The sequence below is a fragment of the Pleurodeles waltl genome, chromosome 4_2 (genome assembly GCF_031143425.1).
Source record: "Pleurodeles waltl isolate 20211129_DDA chromosome 4_2, aPleWal1.hap1.20221129, whole genome shotgun sequence".
Taxonomy (NCBI): Eukaryota; Metazoa; Chordata; class Amphibia; order Caudata; family Salamandridae; genus Pleurodeles; species Pleurodeles waltl.
In genome coordinates, this window is record NC_090443.1 from 5,899,380 (window position 1) to 5,922,079 (window position 22,700).

The following is a 22,700-nucleotide window of genomic DNA, read 5'->3' on the forward strand; positions in this document are numbered from 1 at the left end:
AGCAATACCCATACAGATGCCAGGGTGACTTTTCTTTGTGGGGACGGTGGCTGTGGTGCTCATAGAAAATTGTAATGTACCTCTCAAGCTTTAAGTGCAGACCTGAATGAGAATTAGTGTGTAAAAACTATTTTATTTTCAATCAGAGGGTGTAGAAAATAACTACTCACTACAAACTAATCTCACCGTTGACATGCAGTAATTATTATTAGCTTTTTAAATTGAGCGGGGACTGTTAGTACCTGATTCCACGTGTAATTCGTAAATAAACTGTAAAGACTGCTGGTGTGTCCCTTCTGTGTTTCTAGTCTGAGAGAATTTGAGGCTGTAAAACAGCCCCAAACTTTGTTGAGATAATGTAGATTAAGAGCATCTTTCTCTTATGTGGGTAAAATGTCAACCAATATTCAGTTATTTTGTCTGAATGCAGTCTCGTATGTACCATTGGCAGCGATTGGTATTCTGTAAGCGATTAGTTCTTTGTTCTTGGAAATTAAAAATGTGTGACAGATTCCTTCTTTGAAGTGAGAATCTGATACCTCAATGAGATTCCTTCTAAGACTTCCTTAGGGCAGAAGTGCCCAAATTCACAGAGTTTGCATGTTATGGTGCAATTTGTAGCAGATTGGTTGTGTGTGGTAAAATCTGCACCACATTCCAGGATGCACAGCATAATGTTTCTCGTTCTGAGTGGGGCAAAGAATCTGTAGTAGATCGTGGGTGAATGGCAAAATCGTTTGCGGATTTTGGGTCAAAAATCTGTAAGAGAGATTGAAATGGGCATTAAGTCTGTGCCAGAGCCCTCTGGATGTCTTAACCTGTAGGTAATACTAGGTTAGAAGTAATATATTAGAGCAAATTCAAGCTCCGAGCTGAGAATCTCCCAAAGGAATCATTGCCTGAGCTGGTATATTAAGTAGTGATTGTGTTTTTTTAATTGGTTGCAAGAAAATTGCAGTGTCATCTGATGTAGTATGTGGACTAGTGAGCTATAGTATGGATTGGATTCATACTCCAAGATGAGAATCTACAGTGAAGGTGAAGCTGCATGCCTACATGCCATAAAACAAAACACATTATTTCATCTGGCATCACATTTTTATCTATAACAGATTGCTTCTTTGTCATCATCCACACCTCTTCTTCTGGGAAGCAGAATGTAGTTCCTTTATGTACCTAAGGTCATGCTGGTAATTCTAGTCTTTCTCTGCAGCTGAGCCCTGAGAACGCTGAGGAGTACATAGAGTATCTCCGTTCCATTGACCGCCTGGATGAAGCTGCTGTTCGACTTGCGACTATCGTCAATGATGAGAACTTTGTCTCCAAGGAAGGGAAATCAAATTACCAGGTATGGGTCTGCCTGGAGTGGACCAGGTCGAACCATCGGAGGATAAAAGGAATTCACTAACTGCAGTAGCGTGGGATGCCGTAGGTTAAGGATAAAGCACATTAACAGTACTCTGTCTAATGTAGAGGAATTATTTCAAGTATGCATTTAGGTGCATTCATTGTTAAGTTATTTAATCTCCCACTCCATTTCAAGTCTCTTTTCCAGACTGCTTTAGCTGGTGCGACGCACTCTTATAAGGAAAAGAAATAGTAACTTTAAAATACATATGTTAGTACATACAGACGGGGGGGGAGGGAGGGGGAGGGGGGGGAGTTGGGCCAGCTCTTTTCATCCATTGGTCTCTTTAGCTTTCATTCATATTTTGCTTCCATTCACTTCACCATACAGCATGAATCAGATTTTTGAAGCCATTAGCTGTCTTGCACTGAGAGTCAAGATATTCCCCCTGATATCATGTGCACATCCGCCTGAAAACAAGCGCACTTCTGTGCTAATGCTGGTGCGCCGGTATACCTTTTTTTTCTTCATTTTTTTAAATTCATACTTGTATGTGTAAATGATGTCTTCCAGTTACAGTAATTTAAAGCCAACAGTACTTTTTCTTTGTGCCAATAAGATTCATATTTATTTACGTGGCAATATTTTTTTTTTGTGGCCTATGTTTGCAAGGTGGTGTGAGGGCTGCTTTTGTACTGGAAAGTCCAGCCCTATTGACATTACCAGAATATGTTCTGCTTTTACCATTTGTTCATGTCAAGCCTTCTGGGGAAATTTAAAAAAGGCGTGCTTTGTGGACAGTGGAATTACCATTTTTAGATGAGCGAGGTTTGCCATCCTCATAATATTTAATCAAGATTAACTCCTGTGCTGGATTTGTTCCTCAAATTAATATTTGCTTTATTACATCTCATTTCAGTTTTCAGGTTGCTAAAGCGTTCTGCGTCCAGAATTGTGTCAACAGCTTTAAGGTTTCACTTGTTGTTTAGTTTGTTGTGATTTATGTAGCCGAGGGATCAATAAGGTCGTTAAAGTTCCAGTGGTATTATGTAAGTCACTATATATTAATTGTCATTGCAGTCCTATGGCATTAAAGAATCAATCGGGTTTACCCTTATTCATAGTTAAAAGTAGGCATACGTTCCTGTTTTATGTCGTGACATACGAAGGTGCTGTGAAATGAGCCAGAAAGAAAGTCACTGCCCAGTTAGTGCTAAATATAGTATGGTTCTACCTTTGATCACCTTCGGCCTATTAGTCACAAAAGGTTGTGCTCGAAAGTATTTAAACTTCTGAAATAGTTAATTAAGACTGTCAACTTTCCGGGTAAGGAATTTTATGGCTTCCTCCCTATCTGAAGTGCTAACTCTGTGATACCCTCAATTTTGCATTTCAATTTGAACAACATTATGCACTTCAGAAGTGGGAGTGGCATGAATAAAGGGCATTTTGGAAATGTGGTGCATTAATGGGTTGTCAGTAGTAAAATAGAGTAAAAGATGTGTGTGCCCATGCTGCCAATGCTGTGATTGAATAAGAGAACATTTGTCAAATTGCTTTTTCATAATTGCCACTTTAGCACATGCTCTTCGAAATGTTTTGAATTAAGTTAATAATTGATTAGCCTTTACACTTCTTTTGTATCACTCACTCATTGTTGCGGGCAAAGCGTTCCGGAGATGTCATGTGCTATGAGAGTTTGGCCCTTTGTTGCCGATGTCATATGTTACATATACTATTTTTGTGTCCCCAGCTGTGGCACGATCTGTGCAATTTGATTTCTCAGAATCCTGACAAAGTGAAGTCCTTGAATGTGGGGGCCATCATCCGCGGGGGCTTGACCCGCTTTACCGACCAGTTGGGCAAGCTCTGGTGTTCTTTGGCTGATTACTACATTCGAAGTGGCCATTTTGAGAAGGTACAGTGGATATGGGGGTCATCTGTTCTGCTTGCACTGCTGTCACCTGGTTGTCAACATTTCTGCGTCTTATTTACTTTGCACTGGCACTAGTTCCACATCAAGGCGCTTTTGATAAGACTGCTGTCTGCTTCGACGGCCCTTTTAAGTATTGATGTTTGTATGCATTGTCATAAGGCCAGCCTGGAGATACCCTTTCATGACCTTACACATATACGGCAATGGAACAGCCAAAGGGCTAAGGCAAGCATAGTTAGCATGAGCTTTGTCTCTGGTTGGATGTTGTAAGTGTCAACCCTTTCGTGTTGACATTTGCGTACATTATACCTTGCAGAAGGTTACTTCCCTATGCTGGAGGTTTAAATGTTGCACCTCTGGGCCAGGCTTCTCAGCCCGGATATGGGCAGGGAAGGGTGTTCTGTAGGGTTGTGCCTTTGATAGAATGAAAGCAGATCAAAGCAAAGGAGTCTGTGAGGTATATCGTGTAGGTAAAAGTTGGAAATGCTAATTGTGTGTATTTTCTCTTGCTTTTGTTGTTGTACAGATGTAACATACAGTGATGCTAAAAAGCAAGTACACATTTATACGATTCTGTGGTTTTATGCTGTCATAAATCGAATCTCGTTTTACAGATAACATAGAAGTTTCACAGACCGCATGCTAATTATTCTGCTTCAGGCCACAGTGCTGCCCGACTTGCCTGAAACTGCATGAAACTTTCTGTTTTTGCAACCGAGCACACATGCATTTCTTTACTTCACCGAGAATCCTACAGCTACTACATATTCCCTATTGAGAGAAAACGTTTGATGTACACTGCTTCGAAAAAGACCTAGGCCTGCGAGCGATTATCGATTGTAGCCTGTTGGGTGTTTGTGAAAGTAAGGAAATCGCGCTTTATGAATCTGGAAATAAGCTCTGTACACCCCCCTCGTGAACATTTGAAGAACACTAAATGTTACTCCATTAAAAATGATTGATTTTGATTTATGATGGCCCATCAGAAATATTTGTGATTATCACTATTACTTGTGGTGCCTGACAGTCTGACCCTCTTGAGATACTGTTCTTTTGCTGAATGGAGTGCCTTACCTTTCTGTGACCCAAGGACATTTATTAACCTTACTGATTTAACTATTGTATTGTTGAACTGAGTTATTGGGGTTACAATCAGTATATCACACTCGCAAATTTCACGCTGTAATAAACAAAAACGGCTAACATTAAGAAGCCTTTTATAAAAAAGTAAGTTCACCCATGCTACTTACAGTTAAGGTCAGGTGGTGCTAAACCATTACACGCTTACTTGATTATCAACAAGTGCTACCGGCTGTAACGGAAAAATCCGACATTTTGTTAGTTTGGAGTATTCAGGTTTGTGGTAACACATCAGCTTGCTCATAATATCAGTGACGGTCTCAGGGTAAGAATCATTGCTTATCGTCAGTTTGGGAATGGGCATAAAGCCATTTGCATATAATGTGAAGTTTTTCATTGCACAATCCACTCAAGAGTGGGTGTCTAGCAAATTCACCAAGAATCGGATCCTGTAACGCCGCCAGTGCTAGTAATGAAGCCCACAGCTACCTCCAGGGATCTACGGGCCTCGCTTTTAAATGTAAACGTTAGAGCTCATAATTCTGCTGTGAGAAAAAAACTCAGCAAGTACAGCTTCCGTAAAGATTTCCACGTGACTTAGATGTGCAAAACAGTACCTGGATAAACTTTAATAGTTTTGAACAATATCCTCTGGCTAGATGACACCTAAGTGGCATTGTTTGACTGTGATGCCCAACATCGTGTGTGGCTAAAACCAGAACCTGCATATCACAAGAAGCAGCACATTGGTCATGCATGTTGATGGAGCAGAGATGATTTGGATCTGTAGAACACGGACTTAATTCTTGATTGTACCTTCCTATAGTGATGCAGTCTGTCAGAAAATGTGAGACCACCTGTCCATCAGCTAGTTTAGCAGAAAGTGGATTTAGCAACTGCTCTGTAAGATGTTCTTCCGTTAGAATCTTCCACATTTCACTGAAAAAATGAGGTGCATCTCTTTTTTTTCACGCAAAGCTGTTAGTTGTTACATAAGTTCAGGTTTATCTGTTATTGGGACCTTGTGAGAACTATATGAAGATCGGAAGTATATACATATGTAAAACCATACAAAGTCTTAAGACGGTGTATTCTTGTTTTAACATCACTGCATATCACACTTTAAGGCAGTTGTATCGTCACAAACATGCATTGCCTGTGCAAAAAAAAAAATAACCATAAAGAAGATCTGGCCTCTGTAGAACACCACATAGCCCCTTTTTCAAGTCAAGGTATGTATTTTAGTTTTATTTGCAGTGAGAATACACAAAAAAGGGAGAGCTTTAAACCCATCAGTGCTCCAGCTTTCAATATCCGCTTCAATCAGGGTGACACCAGAGGAGACATAGTTTACATTTTCATATTCTGGGTTGTTGAGGGGTTTGTGTCTGCCCTGAGGAGGAGGTGCTTATTTTCCTGCGATTGAGAGCGGCAGGTTTTTATGCTGGTGCAGCTTTTTGCTCTTGGCTAGTATAACCTAATGTGGTTGCATTGGAAAGAATGCCTCGTGTCTTCTGAAGCGCTGAGGAAAAATATACAAAACGTTGTGCGCCTAGCAGAAGATAGAATAGTCTTTTTCATATTTTATTCATTTCAGTCTTTGACGATGTACTCCAGATAGGCAGAGCCACCAACACTCAAGTTTGCATGTCTTTCTTTCAAGGCCCGAGATGTGTACGAGGAGGCAGTGCAAACCGTTATGACGGTGCGGGATTTCACCCAGGTGTTTGACTCGTTCGCCCAGTTTGAAGAGAGCATGATTGCTGCAAAGATGGAAACCACCTCGGATCTGGGCAAGGAGGAAGATGGTGAGTTTTGAAAAGTCTTTGCTACCAAATGTAAGTCTGCGCTACACCCTCGGAAGACTGGCTTGGTCACCTTCGTCTCTTTGAAATGTTATTTCGGGCAAACGTTCATAAAATATAGACGTAAATGAAATCCAAAATACCACTATAATCAGTAGATTAAAAATGAAAACGTAATGTGCAAATTACTTGGAAAATCAAAATTAAATGCTGTGGTGTACAACCAAATCCTGTTGAATGAATATATGCTAACTTGTTTGTGAGTCGTTATTATTTACAAAATTGACATAAAAAAAATCTTACTTACCTGCAACTCATCCGAAGTGCAAAGTGTAAAACTAGATAAGATTGAGAGTAAACGTAAAGGGTGGACAAGGCTGCCTCTCAGTATTTTGCAATTATAAACTATTACCTATTTAAAAAGCTTTAACCCATCTAAGAATATGATTGCATGGCTTTAAATTGCCACTTGTTCCCTTTTCTTTGCTTTTGTATAAAATACATGTATGTATGCACAGTGAATGTATGGGTGTGTGTGTATGTGTGGGTGGTGTATGCCTCTATTTTTATTGAAAACTTGATTTTGTTGTTCCTCAGATGATGTGGACTTGGAATTGCGACTTGCTCGATTTGAGCAGCTGATCAATCGACGGCCTCTGCTCCTAAACAGTGTGCTTCTGCGCCAGAACCCACACAATGTGCACGAGTGGCACAAGAGAGTGAAGCTGTATGAGGGAAAGCCAAGGGAGGTGAGGAACTGTGTGAGAGGAACATACTGGGATTTGAGAAGGATTTTGCCAGAGCTTGTATGATTGCAACAAGCGGACTATCTCTTGATTTCTTTCCTACCGTGACCAAAAGAATAAACACTTGGTAAAATTGGTAACTCCTATTTGTTTCTGAGATGCAACTGCACAATGCGCACCGGCTACTGAAGAACAAGGGGTAAGTACTGATATCTTTGGCAGGGCAGACTAAGCTTTTGTGTACGTTCAACAAACAGGGTAAATCTTGAGTGCTGCTTCCTGTTCACCTCATATCCTGCCTCATTTTTTTTTAACCAATTCTGGAGCATAATGTGGAGGTTAAGGAAGCCCCTGCACTGGTTTTGCTTTCTTTTGTTGAAACAATTGTCCATTTTCTTTTGACAGTGTGCCCTTTGCCTTGTTTCTATACTCCTCTATACTGTTGTTTTTACCTTTTGCTTAGTTTTTTTCTTAGCATTTGTTTTTTTAGAAAACTTAAAGGATTGTGATACGACTGTGGTTTCTAAGAAACTGTCATTGGCTTGCTTTGACAAAATTATAATCTGCTGCTGTCTCTATTCCCTGAGTCTCATCACTGTGACATACCGTCACACATCTTCCCCTACATATGTGCATGAGTACTGAAAGAGTTGATTGATGCCTTGACTGGAATTCCAGTCGCATGACTCGTACTGTACATTTTGTAGGAAAGTAACCTCTTTTTGGTATGGTTACTGTAGTAAGTTGGCTCTGTATATACTATTTCAAAGTAAGAAATAGTGTGCACAGAGTCCAAGGGTTCCCCTTAGTGGTAAGATAGTGGCAAAAGTAGATAGTTCTAATGCTCTATTTTGTGGTAGTGTGGTCGAGCAGTAGGCTTATCAGAGGGTAGTGTTAAGCATTTGTTGTACACACACAGGCAATAAATGAGGAACACCCACTCAAAGACTTACTCCAGGCCAATAGGTTTTTAAATTGAAAAATATATTTTCTTAGTTTATTTTAAGAACCACAGGTTCAAGATTTACATCAAACACTTTAAATGTAAGGTACTTCACTTAGATACTTTAGGAACTTTGAATGAAAACAATATCATGTACAGTCTTTGTAAAAATGGCAATAAGCTATTTTCAAAGTGGACACAGTGCAAAAATCAACAGTTCCTCAGGGAGGTAAGTAAAGGTTAGTTTTGAAGGTAAGTAAAACACTCACAAGTCTCAAGTTTGGGGCCTAGGCAGCCCACCGTTTGTGCTTCAAGGCAACCCCAAAGTTACCACACCAGCAGCTCAGGGCCGGTCAGATGCAGAGGTCAAAGAGGTGCCCAAAACACATAGGCGCCTATGGGCAACAGGGGTGTTCCGGTTCCAGTCTGCCAGCAGGTAAGTACTTGCGTCCTCGGGGGGCAGACCATGGGGGTTTTGTAGAGCACCGGGGGGGACACGAGAAGGTACACAAAGTACACCCTCAGCGGCACAGGGGTGGCCGGGTGCAGTGAGCAAAGCAGGCGGCGGGTTTCAGGTAGGAATCAATGGAGGGACCCGGGGGTCACTCTAGCGGTGCAGGCAGGCACAGGTGGGGGGGGGGGGGGGGCTCCTCGGGACAGCCACCACCTGGGCTAGACAGAGGGTCGCCTGGGGGTTGCGCGTGCACTGAAGTTCATTTCCTTCAGGACCTGGGAGCTGCGGGTGCAGTGTTGGTTCCAGGCGTCGGGTCCCTTGTTACAGGCAGTCGTGGTCAGGGGGAGCCTCTGGATTCTCTTTGCAGGCGTCTCTGTGGGGGCTCAGGGGGGGTCGTCTCTGGCTACTTACGGGCTCGCAGTCACCGGGGAGTCCTCCCTGAGGTGTTTGTTTTCTGCAGGTCTAGTCGGGGGCGTCGGGTGCAGAGTGTGAAGTCTCATGCTTCCGGCGGGAAACGTGAAGTCTTTGGAAGTTGCTTCTTTGTTGCAAAGAAGTTGCAGGTTTTGAACAGGGCCACTATTCACGGGAGTTTATTGGTCCTGTAGTCCAGGGCAGTCCTCTGAGGCTTCAGAGGTCGCTGGTCACCGTCGATGCGTCGCTGGAGCAGGTTTTAGAAGTTGGAGACAGGCCGGTAGGGCTGGGGCCAAATCAGTTGTCGTCTTCCTCCTTCTCTGCAGGCTTGTAGGTCAGCAGTCCTTCTTTCTTCAGGTTGCAGGAATCTGATTTCCTGGGGTCTGGGGAGCCCCTAAATACTGAATTTAGGGGTGCGTTTAGGTCTGGAAGGGCAGTAGCCAATGGCTACTGTCCTTGAGGGTGGATACACCCTCTTTGTGCCTCCTCTCTGTGGAGGGGGGGGATGCACATCCCTAATCCAATTGGGGGAATCCTCCAAACTCAAGATGGAGGATTTCTCAAGGCAAGGGTCACCTCAGCTCAGGACACCTTAGGGGCTGTCCTGACTGGTGGATGACTCCTCCTTGTTTTTCTCATTATCTGCTCCAACCTTGCCGCCAAAAGTGGGGGCAGTGGCCGGAGGGGCGGGCATCTCCACTAGCTGGGATGCCCTGTGGTGCTGTAACAAAAGGGGTGAGCCTTTGAGGCTCACCGCCAGGAGTTACAGTTCCTGCAGGGGGGAGGTGAGAAGCACCTCCACCCAGTACAAGCTTTGTTCCTGGCCACAGAGTGACAAAGGCATTCTCCCCATGTGTCCAGCAACATGTCTGGTGTGTGGCAGGCTGGCAAGAACTGGTCAGCCTACACTAGAAGTCGGGTAGGTATTCAGGGGGCATCTCTAAGATGCCCTCTGGGTGTATTTTACAATAAATTGCACACTGGCATCAGTGTGCATTTATTGTGCTGAGAAGTTTGATACCAAACCTCCCAGTTTTCAGTGTAGCCATTATGAAGCTGTGGAGTTGGTGTTGGACAGACTCCCAGACCATATAATCTTATGGCTACCCTGCACTTACCATGTCTAAGGTTTTGCTTAGACACTGTAGGGGCATAGTGCTCATGCACATATGCCCTCACCTGTGGTATAGTGCACCCTGCCTTAGGGCTGTAAGGCCTGCTAGAGGGGTGACTTACCTATGGCACAGGCAGTGTGAGGTTGGCATGGCACTCTGAGGGGAGTGCCATGTCGACTTAGTCATTTTCTCCCCACCAGCACACACAAGCTGTGAGGCAGTGTGCATGTGCTGAGTGAGGGGTACCTAGGGTGGCATAAGACATGCTGCAGCCCTTAGAGACCTTCCCTGGCATCAGGGCCCTTGGGACCAGATGTACCAGTTACAAGGGACTTACCTGAGTGCCAGGGTTGTGCCAATTGTGGAGACAAAGGTACAGTTCAGGGAAAGAACACTGGTGCTGGGGCCTGGTTAGCAGGGTCCCAGCACTCTTTCAAATCATAACTTAGCATCAGCAAAGGCAAAAGGTTAGGGGGTAACCATGCCAAGGAGGCATTTCCTTACAGTTACCCTCACATTTTGTGTGCTGTCAGTGTGCTTTGACTGTGTTCACTGGGAGGCGCGCTGACGTTGCAAAGGTGTTTTCCCCATGAAAGCAGGAAGCAGCCTTGCGGCCGCTTCCTGCTTTCATGGGGAAAACGGCCTTTTACACGTTCGGGAAGGCCTCGTAAGAAAGGGGAGAGTCTCCCCTTTCTTACGAGGCCTTCCTGAAAGTGTTTCCTGGCCCACGGTCGCAGCTGCGATCTGGGGGGTCAGGAAACATTTTGAAAAGGCCTCGTAAGAAAGGGGAGACTCTCCCCTTTCTTACGAGGCCTTCTGAAACTGTTTCTGGCCCCCGATCGCAGCACAGCTGCGATCGGGGGCCAGGAAACCCCACTAGACACCAGGGATTTCACTTTTGGGGGGCGGCCCCCCCCCCCGGAAAACGGGCCGCCCGCGCCCCCATCCGGCATAATTTTCTTTAAAAAAAAAAAAAGGTAGGTGCCCCCTGGGGGGGGTGATTTTTATTTTTTTTAATTTTTTTTAAAAAAAATGAAATGACAGGGGGTCGCCCGTGGGCAGGGTGACCCCCTGTGGGGGCAATTTTTTTTTTAGATGTTGTAGGGTTTCCCTGGGGGCCATTTTGGCCCCCAAGGAAACCATACAACAACTAAAAAAAAATATATGTGTATATATCTATATATATATATATATATATATCTATGTAGATAGATATATCTAGGTACATGGATATATCTATAGATATATCTATGTAGATATATATTTATATATATATATATATATATATATATATATATATATATATATATATATATATATATATAGGTAGATCTGTATCAAAGAGATTTATAAAGCGCGCTACTCACCTGTGAGGGTCTCAAGGCGCTGGGGGGGGGGAACGGGGGGAGGGAAAGGGGCTAGGAGGTTCACTGTTCAAAAAGCCAGGTTTTGAGGCCCTTCCTGAAAAGAAGTAGGTTTTGGGTCTTGCGAATGTGGGTTGTGAGTGCGTTCCATGTTTTGGGTGCAATGTAGGAGAAGGATCTGCCCCCGGTGGTGGTGTGTTTGATGCGGGGGTCAGAGGCGAGAGAGAGGTCAGCTGAACGGACGTTTCGTGTGGGGTGTGGAAGGTGACTCTCGTTGAGGTAGGCAGGGCCTGTGTTGTGGAGTGATTTGTGTGTGAGGATGAGGATCTTGAAGGTGATCCTTTTGTCAATGGGGAGCCAGTGGAGGGATTTGAGGTGTGGAGAGATGTGTTCGTGTCGGTGGAGGTCGAGGATGAGTCGTGCTGCTGAGTTCTGGATGCGTGTAGTTTGCACTTGAGTTTTAGAGTGGTGCCGGCGTAGAGGGCGTTTCTGTAATCAAGCCTGCTGCTGATGAGTGCGTGAGTGACAGTTTTTCTGGTCTCTGTGGGGATCCATTTGAATGTTTTTCAGTATACGGAGTTTGTTGAAGCATGAGGAGGTAAGAGCGTTGATTTGTTGGGTCATAGAGAGGGAGGAGTCTAGGATGATGCTGAGGTTGCGTGCGTAGTTGGCGGGGGTGGGTGCAGGGCCTAGCTTGGTGGGCCACCATGGGGGGACCCAGGTTTTTTTGGTGAGGGCCAAAGAGGATTATTTCGGTTTTGCTTGAGTTGAGTTTCAGGTGGTTGGCTGTCATATATACATCACTTTTGTCAATATGTGTGTGGTTTCCCTGGGGGGAAAAGGGTCCGACTTGTCTAGTGGCAGTTTTAGTGCCATAAAGAAGCGCAGAAGATTTATATGCCTACTGCAAAGAGCACATCTGTATTTTATGTAAATAGCTGAGTACATTAGTAAAGTCTATGGAGAGATGAAGGGCACTTTTGCTGGGTGGTAATGAGGGAATCCGAGGAGGAGGGAGTGGGAGCACCAATAATGATTGTTGGACTGGGCGCAGGAGGTGCTAAAGACTGTGACGAATGGTATGTGACAAGGTGTTTTTTGAGTGTCTTGAAAGTACGTGCTGATTGAGGGAAGAAGCGCAGGTAAGGTGGCCTCTACTGTTGCACGTATCTCACACACACCATCAATTTTGTGACTGTCTACGTAGGCTAGTGTTTTAGAGCAACAGTTTAGCCAATAGCAGAGATGGCATCTTGATGGATGACTGCTGCCTGCACTCGGGTTATAGAGGACCGCTCTGACATAGGATCAGAGACTGAGACATCAGATACTGAGACAGCATCTGAGGGATAGGACAATGGCGCAGACTCTGGGAGTGATTTTTCAGTCAGAGGAGTCCCATTCGAAAACTCCTCTTCCAGTACATTATGAGGGAGGTGATGAGGACAGTCCTGCTGTCCCTTCGCAAGCTGTTCGTGCAACTGGGTAATAGTGGGTTAGGCCAACCCAGAGAGCAGGTGAATGCGGCGGCAAGCAGAGAGAGAGTGCTCTCTTGGGAGCTCACCAATTTAGTTCAGCCCCAAATTCCACCACCCAAATCATATTGTGGAGACATCAAAATTGTCTATGGCAAAACAAACTGGTTTTGTAAGGCAGGCACCTGTGTTTTTGGTCCTGGATTCGGCGGCCATATAGAGAAACACACTAAACCCAAACATTTCTGGAAACTAGACATTCGGGGGAGTCCACAGAGGTGTGACTTGTGTGGATTCCCCAAAGTTTTCTTACCCAGAATACCCTGCAAAGCTGAAATGTTGAAAAAAAACTCTATGTTCGATGGCATATGTTGCTGCAGATACACATGTTTGGCACAGTCCGCTGCCTGGTGTTGGGCTCGGAGTATTACAAGTTGTTTTTCTTCGAAGAAGTCTTTTTGGTCACGGGACCGAAGGACTCCTCCCTCTTTGGCTCCATTGCGCATGGGCGTCGACTCCATCTTAGATTGTTTTTTTCCGCTGTCGGGTTCGGACGTATTCCTTTTCGCTCCGTGTTTCGGTTCGGAAAGTTAGTCAGAATCTCGGAAGAAAGCGTCGGTATTGTTCCGTTCGGTATCGGGATAGTTAGGTACATCGACACCGATCATCGGAAGACTTTGGGGCAGTTTCGATCCCCCATCGGGGCCTGGTCGGCCCGACCGCGTGCGACATCGAAGCCGATGGAACGGACCCCGTTTCGTTTCTGCCCAAAATGTCACAGTAAGTATCCTTATACAGATCAGCACTTGGTCTGTAACTTGTGCTTGTCCCCCGAGCACAAGGAGGATACCTGTGAAGCCTGTCGAGCCTTCAGGTCCAGAAAAACACTCCGGGACCGAAGAGCCAGGCGTCACCAAATGGCGTCCACGTCGACAAAATACGTTTCGACGACGAAGAGGAAACATTCTCGGTTCCGGAATCAGAATCCGGAGACTCCGACGTCGAACAACAGCAACAAACTGTGAGTAAGACGTCGAAAAGTAAATCCATCGACAAACCGAAAGCCCAGGGGACGCCACTGCCAACAGGCCATGGCTCGACCCATAAATCAGGCGACCCGTCGAAGGGGCCGAAAAAGGGCACGCCCATAGCGAAGACACCCGACTCCGGTCGAGGGACCGCCATGGAGCAACCTCGGAGCCGAGAAAGCGGCTCCGAGAGACAAAAACAAGATACCGGCACCGAAAAACATCGGCACCGAGAATCCATGCCGAAAGGAACAAAAATTCTGTCGGTGCCGAAACCGAAAAAAGATTCTCTCTCGGCGCCGAAAAATACCACACCTTCATCCTACTCAGAGGAACAAGGACTAAGTGGCCAAATGCACAAATTTGGACAAGAGCTCCAAAGTGTAGAATCGGACTACACACAAAAGAGACTGTGCATCCAGCAAGATACAGGGAAGATATCAACCCTTCCCCCAATCATGAGGAAAAGAAGGATCGGACTTCCAAAGGATGACACACAACCACAAGCCAAAGTGGTTAAAAAAGTCACGCCTCCGCCCTCTCCTCCACAGGCATCGCCGGCACAAACACCGCCACAAATGCACTCACCAGCGCAAACTACCATAAGTCATGACGATCAGGATCAAGACGCTTGGGACCTGTATGACACCCCAGTGCCGGACAATGATCCCGAGTCATACCCTACAAAGCCGTCACCGCCAGAGGACAGTACCTCATACTCGCAACTGGTGGCTAGGGCTGCAGACTTCCACAATGTCCAACTGCATTCCGATCCTATAGAGGATGATTTCTTATTTAACACCCTCTCGGCTACACATAGCCAATATCAATGTCTCCCAATGCTACCAGGGATGTTACGGCACGCAAAACAAATTTTTGAGGAGCCCGTAAAATCAAGAGCCATCACCCCAAGGGTGGATAAGAAATACAAACCACCACCCACAGACCCAGTGTTTATTACTTCGCAGTTACCACCCGACTCTGTGGTAGTAGGGGCAGCTCGCAAAAGAGCAAATTCACATACATCTGGCGACGCCCCACCTCCGGACAAAGAAAGCCGAAAATTTGACGCGGCAGGGAAAAGTGTGGCATCACAGGCAGCCAACCAGTGGCGCATCGCAAATTCACAAGCGCTGCTGGCCAGATATGACCGCGCACACTGGGACGAGATGCAACTTCTCGTAGACCATCTTCCCCAGGAATACCAAAAAAGGGCGCAGCAAATAGTGGAAGAGGGACAAACGATCTCAAACAATCAAATCCGCTCTTCACTAGACGCAGCCGATACTGCAGCAAGAACAGTCAACACTGCTGTCACCATAAGGAGACACGCTTGGCTACGCACTTCAGGCTTCAAACCTGAAATCCAGCAGGCTGTCCTTAATATGCCCTTCAACGAGAAACAACTGTTTGGCTCGGAAGTGGATACAGCCATTGAAAAACTTAAAAAGGACACAGACACGGCCAAGGCCATGGGCGCACTCTACTCCCCGCAGAGCAGAGGCTCTTTCAGAAAAACTCCATTTAGAGGGGTGTAGGAAGTTGGCTCTGTATGTGCTATTTCAAAGTAAGGAATAGCATGCACAGAGTCCAAGGGTTCCCCTTAGAGGTAAAATAGTGGTAAAAATAGATAATACTAATGCTCTATTTTGTGGTAGTGTGGTCGAGCAGTAGGCTTATCCAAGGAGTAGTGTTAAGCATTTGTTGTACATACACATTGACAATAAATGAGGTACACACACTCAGAGACAAATCCAGCCAATAGGTTTTTATATAGAAAAATATCTTTTCTTAGTTTATTTTAAGAACCACAGGTTCAAATTCTACATGTAATATCTCATTCGAAAGGTATTGCAGGTAAGTACTTTAGGAACTTCAAATCATCAAAATTGCATGTATACTTTTCAAGTTATTCACAAATAGCTGTTTTAAAAGTGGACACTTAGTGCAATTTTCACAGTTCCTAGGGGAGGTAAGTTTTGATTAGTTTTACCAGGTAAGTAAGACACTTACAGGGCTTAGTTCTTGGTCCAAGGTAGCCCACCGTTGGGGGTTCAGAGCAACCCCAAAGTTACCACACCAGCAGCTCAGGGCCGGTCAGGTGCAGAGTTCAAAGTGGTGCCCAAAACACATAGGCTAGAATGGAGAGAAGGGGGGGTGCCCCGGTTCCGGTCTGCTGGCAGGTAAGTACCCGCGTCTTCGGAGGGCAGACCAGGGGGGTTTGGTAGGGCACCGGGGGGGACACAAGCCCACACAGAAATTTCACCCTCAGCAGCGCGGGGGCGGCCGGGTGCAGTGTAGAAACAAGCGTCGGGTTTTCAATGTTAGTCTATGAGAGATCTCGGGATCTCTTCAGCGCTGCAGGCAGGCAAGGGGGGGATTCCTCGGGGAAACCTCCACTTGGGCAAGGGAGAGGGACTCCTGGGGGTCACTTCTCCAGTGAAAGTCCGGTCCTTCAGGTCCTGGGGGCTGCGGGTGCAGGGTCTCTCCCAGGCGTCGGGACTTTAGGTTCAAAGAGTCGCGGTCAGGGGAAGCCTCGGGATTCCCTCTGCAGGCGGCGCTGTGGGGGCTCAGGGGGGACAGGTTTTGGTACTCACAGTATCAGAGTAGTCCTGGGGTCCCTCCTGAGGTGTTGGATCGCCACCAGCCGAGTCGGGGTCGCCGGGTGCAGTGTTGCAAGTCTCACGCTTCTTGCGGGGAGCTTGCAGGGTTCTTTAAAGCTGCTGGAAACAAAGTTGCAGCTTTTCTTGGAGCAGGTCCGCTGTCCTCGGGAGTTTCTTGTCTTTTCGAAGCAGGGGCAGTCCTCAGAGGATGTCGAGGTCGCTGGTCCCTTGGGAAGGCGTCGCTGGAGCAGGATCTTTGGAAGGCAGGAGACAGGCCGGTGAGTTTCTGGAGCCAAGGCAGTTGTCGTCTTCTGGTCTTCCTCTGCAGGGGTTTTTCAGCTAGGCAGTCCTTCTTCTTGTAGTTGCAGGAATCTAATTTTCTAGGGTTCAGGGTAGCCCTTAAATACTAAATTTAAGGGCGTGTTTAGGTCTGGGGGGTTAGTAGCCAATGGCTACTAGCCCTGAGGGTGGGTACACCCTCTTTGTGCCTCCTCCCAAGGGGAGGGGGTCACAATCCTAACCCTATTGGGGGAATCCTCCATCTGCAAGATGGAGGATTTCTAAAAGTTAGAGTCACCTCAGCTCAGGACACCTTAGGGGCTGTCCTGACTGGCCAGTGACTCCTCCTTGTTATTCTCATTATTTTCTCCGGCCTTGCCGCCAAAAGTGGGGCCTGGCCGGAGGGGGCGGGCAACTCCACTAGCTGGAGTGTCCTGCTGGGTTGGCACAAAGGAGGTGAGCCTTTGAGGCTCACCGCCAGGTGTGACAATTCCTGCCTGGGAGAGGTGTTAGCATCTCCACCCAGTGCAGGCTTTGTTACTGGCCTCAGAGTGACAAAGGCACTCTCCCCATGGGGCCAGCAACCTGTCTCGGTTTGTGGCAGGCTGCTACAACTAGTCAGCCTACACAGATAGTCGGTTAAGTTTCAGGGGGCACCTCTAAGGTGCCCTCTGTGGTGTATTTTACAATAAAATGTACACTGGCATCAGTGTGCATTTATTGTGCTGAGAAGTTTGATACCAAACTTCCCAGTTTTCAGTGTAGCCATTATGGTGCTGTGGAGTTCGTGTTTGACAGACTCCCAGACCATATACTCTTATGGCTACCCTGCACTTACAATGTCTAAGGTTTTGTTTAGACACTGTAGGGGTACCATGCTCATGCACTGGTACCCTCACCTATGGTATAGTGCACCCTGCCTTAGGGCTGTAAGGCCTGCTAGAGGGGTGTCTTACCTATACTGCATAGGCAGTGAGAGGCTGGCATGGCACCCTGAGGGGAGTGCCATGTCGACTTACTCGTTTTGTCCTCACTAGCACACACAAGCTGGCAAGCAGTGTGTCTGTGCTGAGTGAGAGGTCTCCAGGGTGGCATAAGACATGCTGCAGCCCTTCGAGACCTTCCTTGGCATCAGGGCCCTTGGTACTAGAAGTACCAGTTACAAGGGACTTATCTGGATGCCAGGGTCTGCCAATTGTGGATACAAAAGTACAGGTTAGGGAAAGAACACTGGTGCTGGGGCCTGGTTAGCAGGCCTCAGCACACTTTCAATTGTAAACATAGCATCAGCAAAGGCAAAAAGTCAGGGGGCAACCATGCCAAGGAGGCATTTCCTTACAAGGGGGGTTTCGTGGCCAACCCACAGACACCACCAGCCAACAATCAAGAACCACACTATATCAGGGTTCCTTCCAAAGGGGAGGTTTCAGGGGATATCGGGGGGGTCAATTCCCAAGGAGTAGGGGAAGATTCCAGACTCCAAAAACACCTCCACCTAAACAGTGACTTTCAAGTCACGCAACCCCTTCACTCAACACCAGTGGGGGGAAGACTAAGCCAATTCTACCAATCTTGGCAACAGATTACAACAGACAATTGGGTATTAGCAATAATCCAACATGGCTATTGCATAGAATTCCACAACTTCCCACCAAACATCCCCCCCAAAACACGCAAAATGTCACAACAACATTTAGAACTTTTAGGACTAGAAGTTCAAGCACTACTGCAAAAGGATGCAATAGAATTAGTACCAGTACAACAAAAAAACACAGGAGTTTACTCCCTGTACTTTCTAATTCCAAAAAGAGACGAAACATTGAGACCAATATTAGATCTCAGGACACTAAATACCTACATCATATCGGACCATTTTCACATGGTCACACTACAAGACATCATTCCACTGCTCAAACAGCAAGATTACATGACCACATTAGACCTAAAGGATGCGTACTTTCATATACCAATACACCCTTCTCACAGAAAGTACCTACGGTTCGTATTCAAAGGAATACATTACCAATTCAAGGTGTTGCCATTCGGAATAACAACTGCACCAAGAGTGTTCACAAAATGTCTAGCAGTAGTAGCAGCACACATCAGGAGACAACAGATACATGTGTTCCCTTACCTAGACGACTGGCTAATCAAAACCAACACAGTAAAAAAATGCGCAAACGACACCACTTTTGTCATACAAACCCTTCACAAACTGGGGTTTTCCATCAACTACACAAAATCACACCTAGAACCGTGTCAAACACAACAATATCTAGGAGCAACCATCAACACATCAAAAGGAATTGCCACTCCAAGTCCACAAAGAGTGCAGGCATTCCACAAGCTAATAAGTGCTATGTTTCCAAACCAAAAGATACAAGCAAAATTTGCGCTAAAACTTCTAGGCATGATGTCATCATGCATAGCCATTGTCCCAAACGCAAGACTACACATGCGACCCTTACAACAGTGTCTAGCATCACAATGGTCACAGGCACAGGGTCAACTTCAAAATCTGGTGTTGGTAGACCGCCAAACATACCTCTCGCTTCTATGGTGGAACAGCAAAAATTTAAACAAAGGGCGGACATTTCAGGACCCAGTGCCTCAATACGTTATAACAACAGATGCTTCCATGACAGGGTGGGGAGCACACCTCAATCACCACAGCATTCAAGGACAATGGGATATACACGAAACAAAATTTCATATCAATTACCTAGAACTGTTAGCAGTATTTCTAGCGTTAAAAGCCTTCCAACCCATAATAACACACAAATACATTCTTGTCAAAACAGACAACATGACAACAATGTATTATCTAAACAAACAAGGAGGAACACACTCAACACAATTGTGCCTCCTAACACAAAAAATTTGGCAGTGGGCGATTCACAACAACATTCGCCTAATAGCACAATTTATTCCAGGAATACAAAACCAACTAGCAGACAACCTTTCGCGAGACCACCAACAAGTCCACGAATGGGAAATTCACCCCCAAGTTCTGAACAAGTACTTTCAAATTTGGGGAACACCCCAGATAGATTTGTTCGCAACAAGAGAAAACTCAAAATGCCAAAACTTCGCATCCAGGTACCCACACCGCGAATCACAAGGCAATGCTCTATGGATGAATTGGTCAGGGATATTTGCGTACGCTTTTCCCCCTCTCCCTCTCCTTCCATATCTAGTACACAAGTTAAGTCAAAACCAACTCAAACTCATACTGATAGCACCCACATGGGCAAGACAACCTTGGTATACAACTCTACTAGACCTTTCACTAGTACCGCATGTCAAACTACCCAACAGGCCAGATCTGTTAACACAACACAAACAACAGATCAGACATCCAAACCCAGCATCATTGAATCTGGCAATTTGGCTCCTGAAATCCTAGAATTCGGACACTTGGACCTCACACAAGAATGCATGGAGGTCATAAAACAAGCTAGAAAACCTTCCACTAGACACTGCTATGCATCTAAGTGGAAAAGATTTGTTTACTACTGCCATGCCAATCAAATACAACCAGTACATGCCTCTACTAAAAACATAGTAGGATACTTACTACATTTGCAAAAAGCAAATCTCGCTTTTTCATCTATAAAAATACACCTCGCAGCTAGATCTGCTTACCTACAAACTACTCATTCATCGTCTCTATTTAGAATACCAGTTATTAAAGCATTCATGGAAGGGCTAAAAAGAATTATACCACCAAGAACGCCACCAGTTCCTTCATGGAATCTTAACATCGTCTTAACAAGACTCATGGGTCCCCCTTTCGAACCCATGCATTCCTGTGAAATGCAATTTCTGATGGATACAACTACCTGTGGATTCCTCACCTCATGAATACTCCCATGGCGCCAGCATTCGACGGAAATCTTCTTACTAGTCTCTGCACGTCGACGAGGACGTCACTGTCTCGCACGCGACGCCGTCTGACGTCATACAGGCAATAAGAGGTCCTCGACGACGTGCGGACGTCAGTTCCCTTTTTTCCGTGCATTCGAAACGGTTATCTTCGAGGGAGCAACTGTTACTCTTGCGGTTACAGTGTATATCTTGCTGCGTACTCTTTCTCTGTGGAAATAATGTCGCAGAGAAAGTCTGGATTTAAGCCTTGTCGTGAGTGTGGAGGCAAGATGTCGGTGACGGATCCTCATTCCGATTGCCTTTGGTGTTTGAGCTCCGACCACGACGTCTCGACTTGTGATTCGTGTCAGCACATGAATCCGAAGGCCATTAAAGAACGCGAGGCGAAGCTGTTTATGGCCAAGTCAAAGGAGAAGCATCACAAGAAAAAGTCTTCTCCAAGACATCGGCGTCATCGAGACTCCCGGCGCCGTAGAGAATCTCGGCGTCATTCAAGGGAGGCTCGTTCCAGGTCTCCGGATCGGCGCCGGAGGACATGGGAGGTCAGCCCCACGGTGACGCCGCATCCTTCGACGCCGTTGCTCTCTCCGACGTCTCCAACTTCGCCTGGACAGGCGTCGGTGATTGAGGTATTGGAGCCTCAGGTGTTTTCTCCGGCGCAGACGCCGAGGCCGGCGTCGGGGTCGCCTCCGAGTCAGGCACCCCAGTATCCGGCTTTTCCCACCCCTGGAGCCGATAGTTCCGCATTCTTGAATGCGATGTATGCCATCTTCCAACAGATGGCTCCAGGGGGTGCTCCGGCTGGGCCTTTGGCCTTTTCTTTGGGTGATCCTGCGCCTCTTCGGCCGGCACCCTTTATGCCCTTTCTCCCGTTTGGGAACGTGGGCTCGGCGCCAGTGTCGGCGCCGGTGGCCGCTCCGATGGCTTCGGAGGGATTGGCCCCAGGGATTTCCATCCCGTCGACTTCGAGATTTCGGCCTGTGACTCCGGTGGGTCCATCCGTTTCATCTGCTCTTCAGTCGGCGCCGAAGTTACCTGTGGCGCCGGATGCGGCGTCGGTGGCTTCGGAAGATCGGCGCCGATCTCCGACTTCGGCGGAGGTGTTGTCGACTCCGCGGATTGAGCAACGACTGCATTCAAGGAGGCGTGCTCTCCGGTTACTAGAGGAGCAGGAGTACCAACGAGCCCTAGAGGAAGGAGAGCTAGAGGACTCGGGTGATGGGCTGCGTGGACTGGAGTCGGCCAGTGGGCTGGACACTTCCCCTGAGTGGGACCTTTCGTCCCCGGGGGAATATACCGAGGAAGCTGCTTCCTTTCATACAGTGGTACGGAAGGCAGCTAGTTTTTTGGACCTGCCTTTGCCGGTGGTGGAGGCGAAACAAAACCTTTTGACAGAGGTGTTGCATCCGGCCTCAGCCGCGGCGGAGCCTCTATTACCTTTTAATGACGCTCTGCTGGATCCGGTTTTAGAGGTGTGGAAGAAGCCGGCATCTTCCCCAGCAGTTCACAGAGCCGTGGCCAGGAGGTATCGGACGGCTCCAACTGATCCTGGTTTCCTATCTAGGCACCCTACGCCGGAGAGCTTGGTTGTGCAGGCCTCCTGTTCGTCCAAATCAGCGCCTGGTTCTTTCCCGACGGTGCCTGGGGACAGAGACTCAAAAAAGCTAGAGGCGCAGTCGAAGAAGATTTTTTCGTCCTGCAGTCTGGCGTTAAAAGCCACTAATGCGACCTGTATCCTGGGGAGGTATATTCATGCTCTGATGGATGACATCTCCTCTTCGTTTACAGAGCTTCCCCAGGGTCTTTTGGATCTTGTCTCTGATGCCCAGGCTGCTGCGACCCAAATTATCCAGACAGGACTGGATACCACCGACTCGGTAGCCAGAGCAATGGGCACAACTGTGGTGGAAAGGAGACAGGCCTGGCTACGTAACTCGGGCTTTTCGGCAGATGTACAGTCCACATTGTTGGATCTCCCGTTTGATGGGGACAAACTGTTTGGGGCTAAGGCTGATTCGGCCTTGGAACGTTTTAAGGAGAGCAGGGCCACGGCTAAGTCGTTGGGACTCCAAGCTCCTTCTTCCACGGCCTCTTCCAGATTCTTCAGGAGGTTTCGTGGATTTGGGCGTGGCTCTTCCTCCTCTTCCTTTCGGGGAAGATATCAGCAACCTGCCTCTTCCCATCCCTATAGATCTTTTAGGGGGAGGGGTAGGGTCCGCACCAGG

The 22,700-nt window shown here is 46.8% G+C and overlaps 1 protein-coding gene across 2 annotated transcripts in view; it reads left to right on the forward strand.

The window, feature by feature from the left end:
• XAB2 (XPA binding protein 2) overlaps positions 1-22,700 on the forward strand; it is a 200,784-nt gene that overhangs the window by 55,529 nt on the left and 122,555 nt on the right. For both annotated transcript variants that reach the window (XM_069230363.1, XM_069230364.1), the window contains exons 5-8: positions 1,214-1,348; positions 3,102-3,266; positions 6,028-6,172; positions 6,767-6,918. In XM_069230363.1, the coding sequence (XP_069086464.1) occupies positions 1,214-1,348; positions 3,102-3,266; positions 6,028-6,172; positions 6,767-6,918 (597 nt within the window). The remainder of the gene's footprint in view (positions 1-1,213; positions 1,349-3,101; positions 3,267-6,027; positions 6,173-6,766; positions 6,919-22,700) is intronic.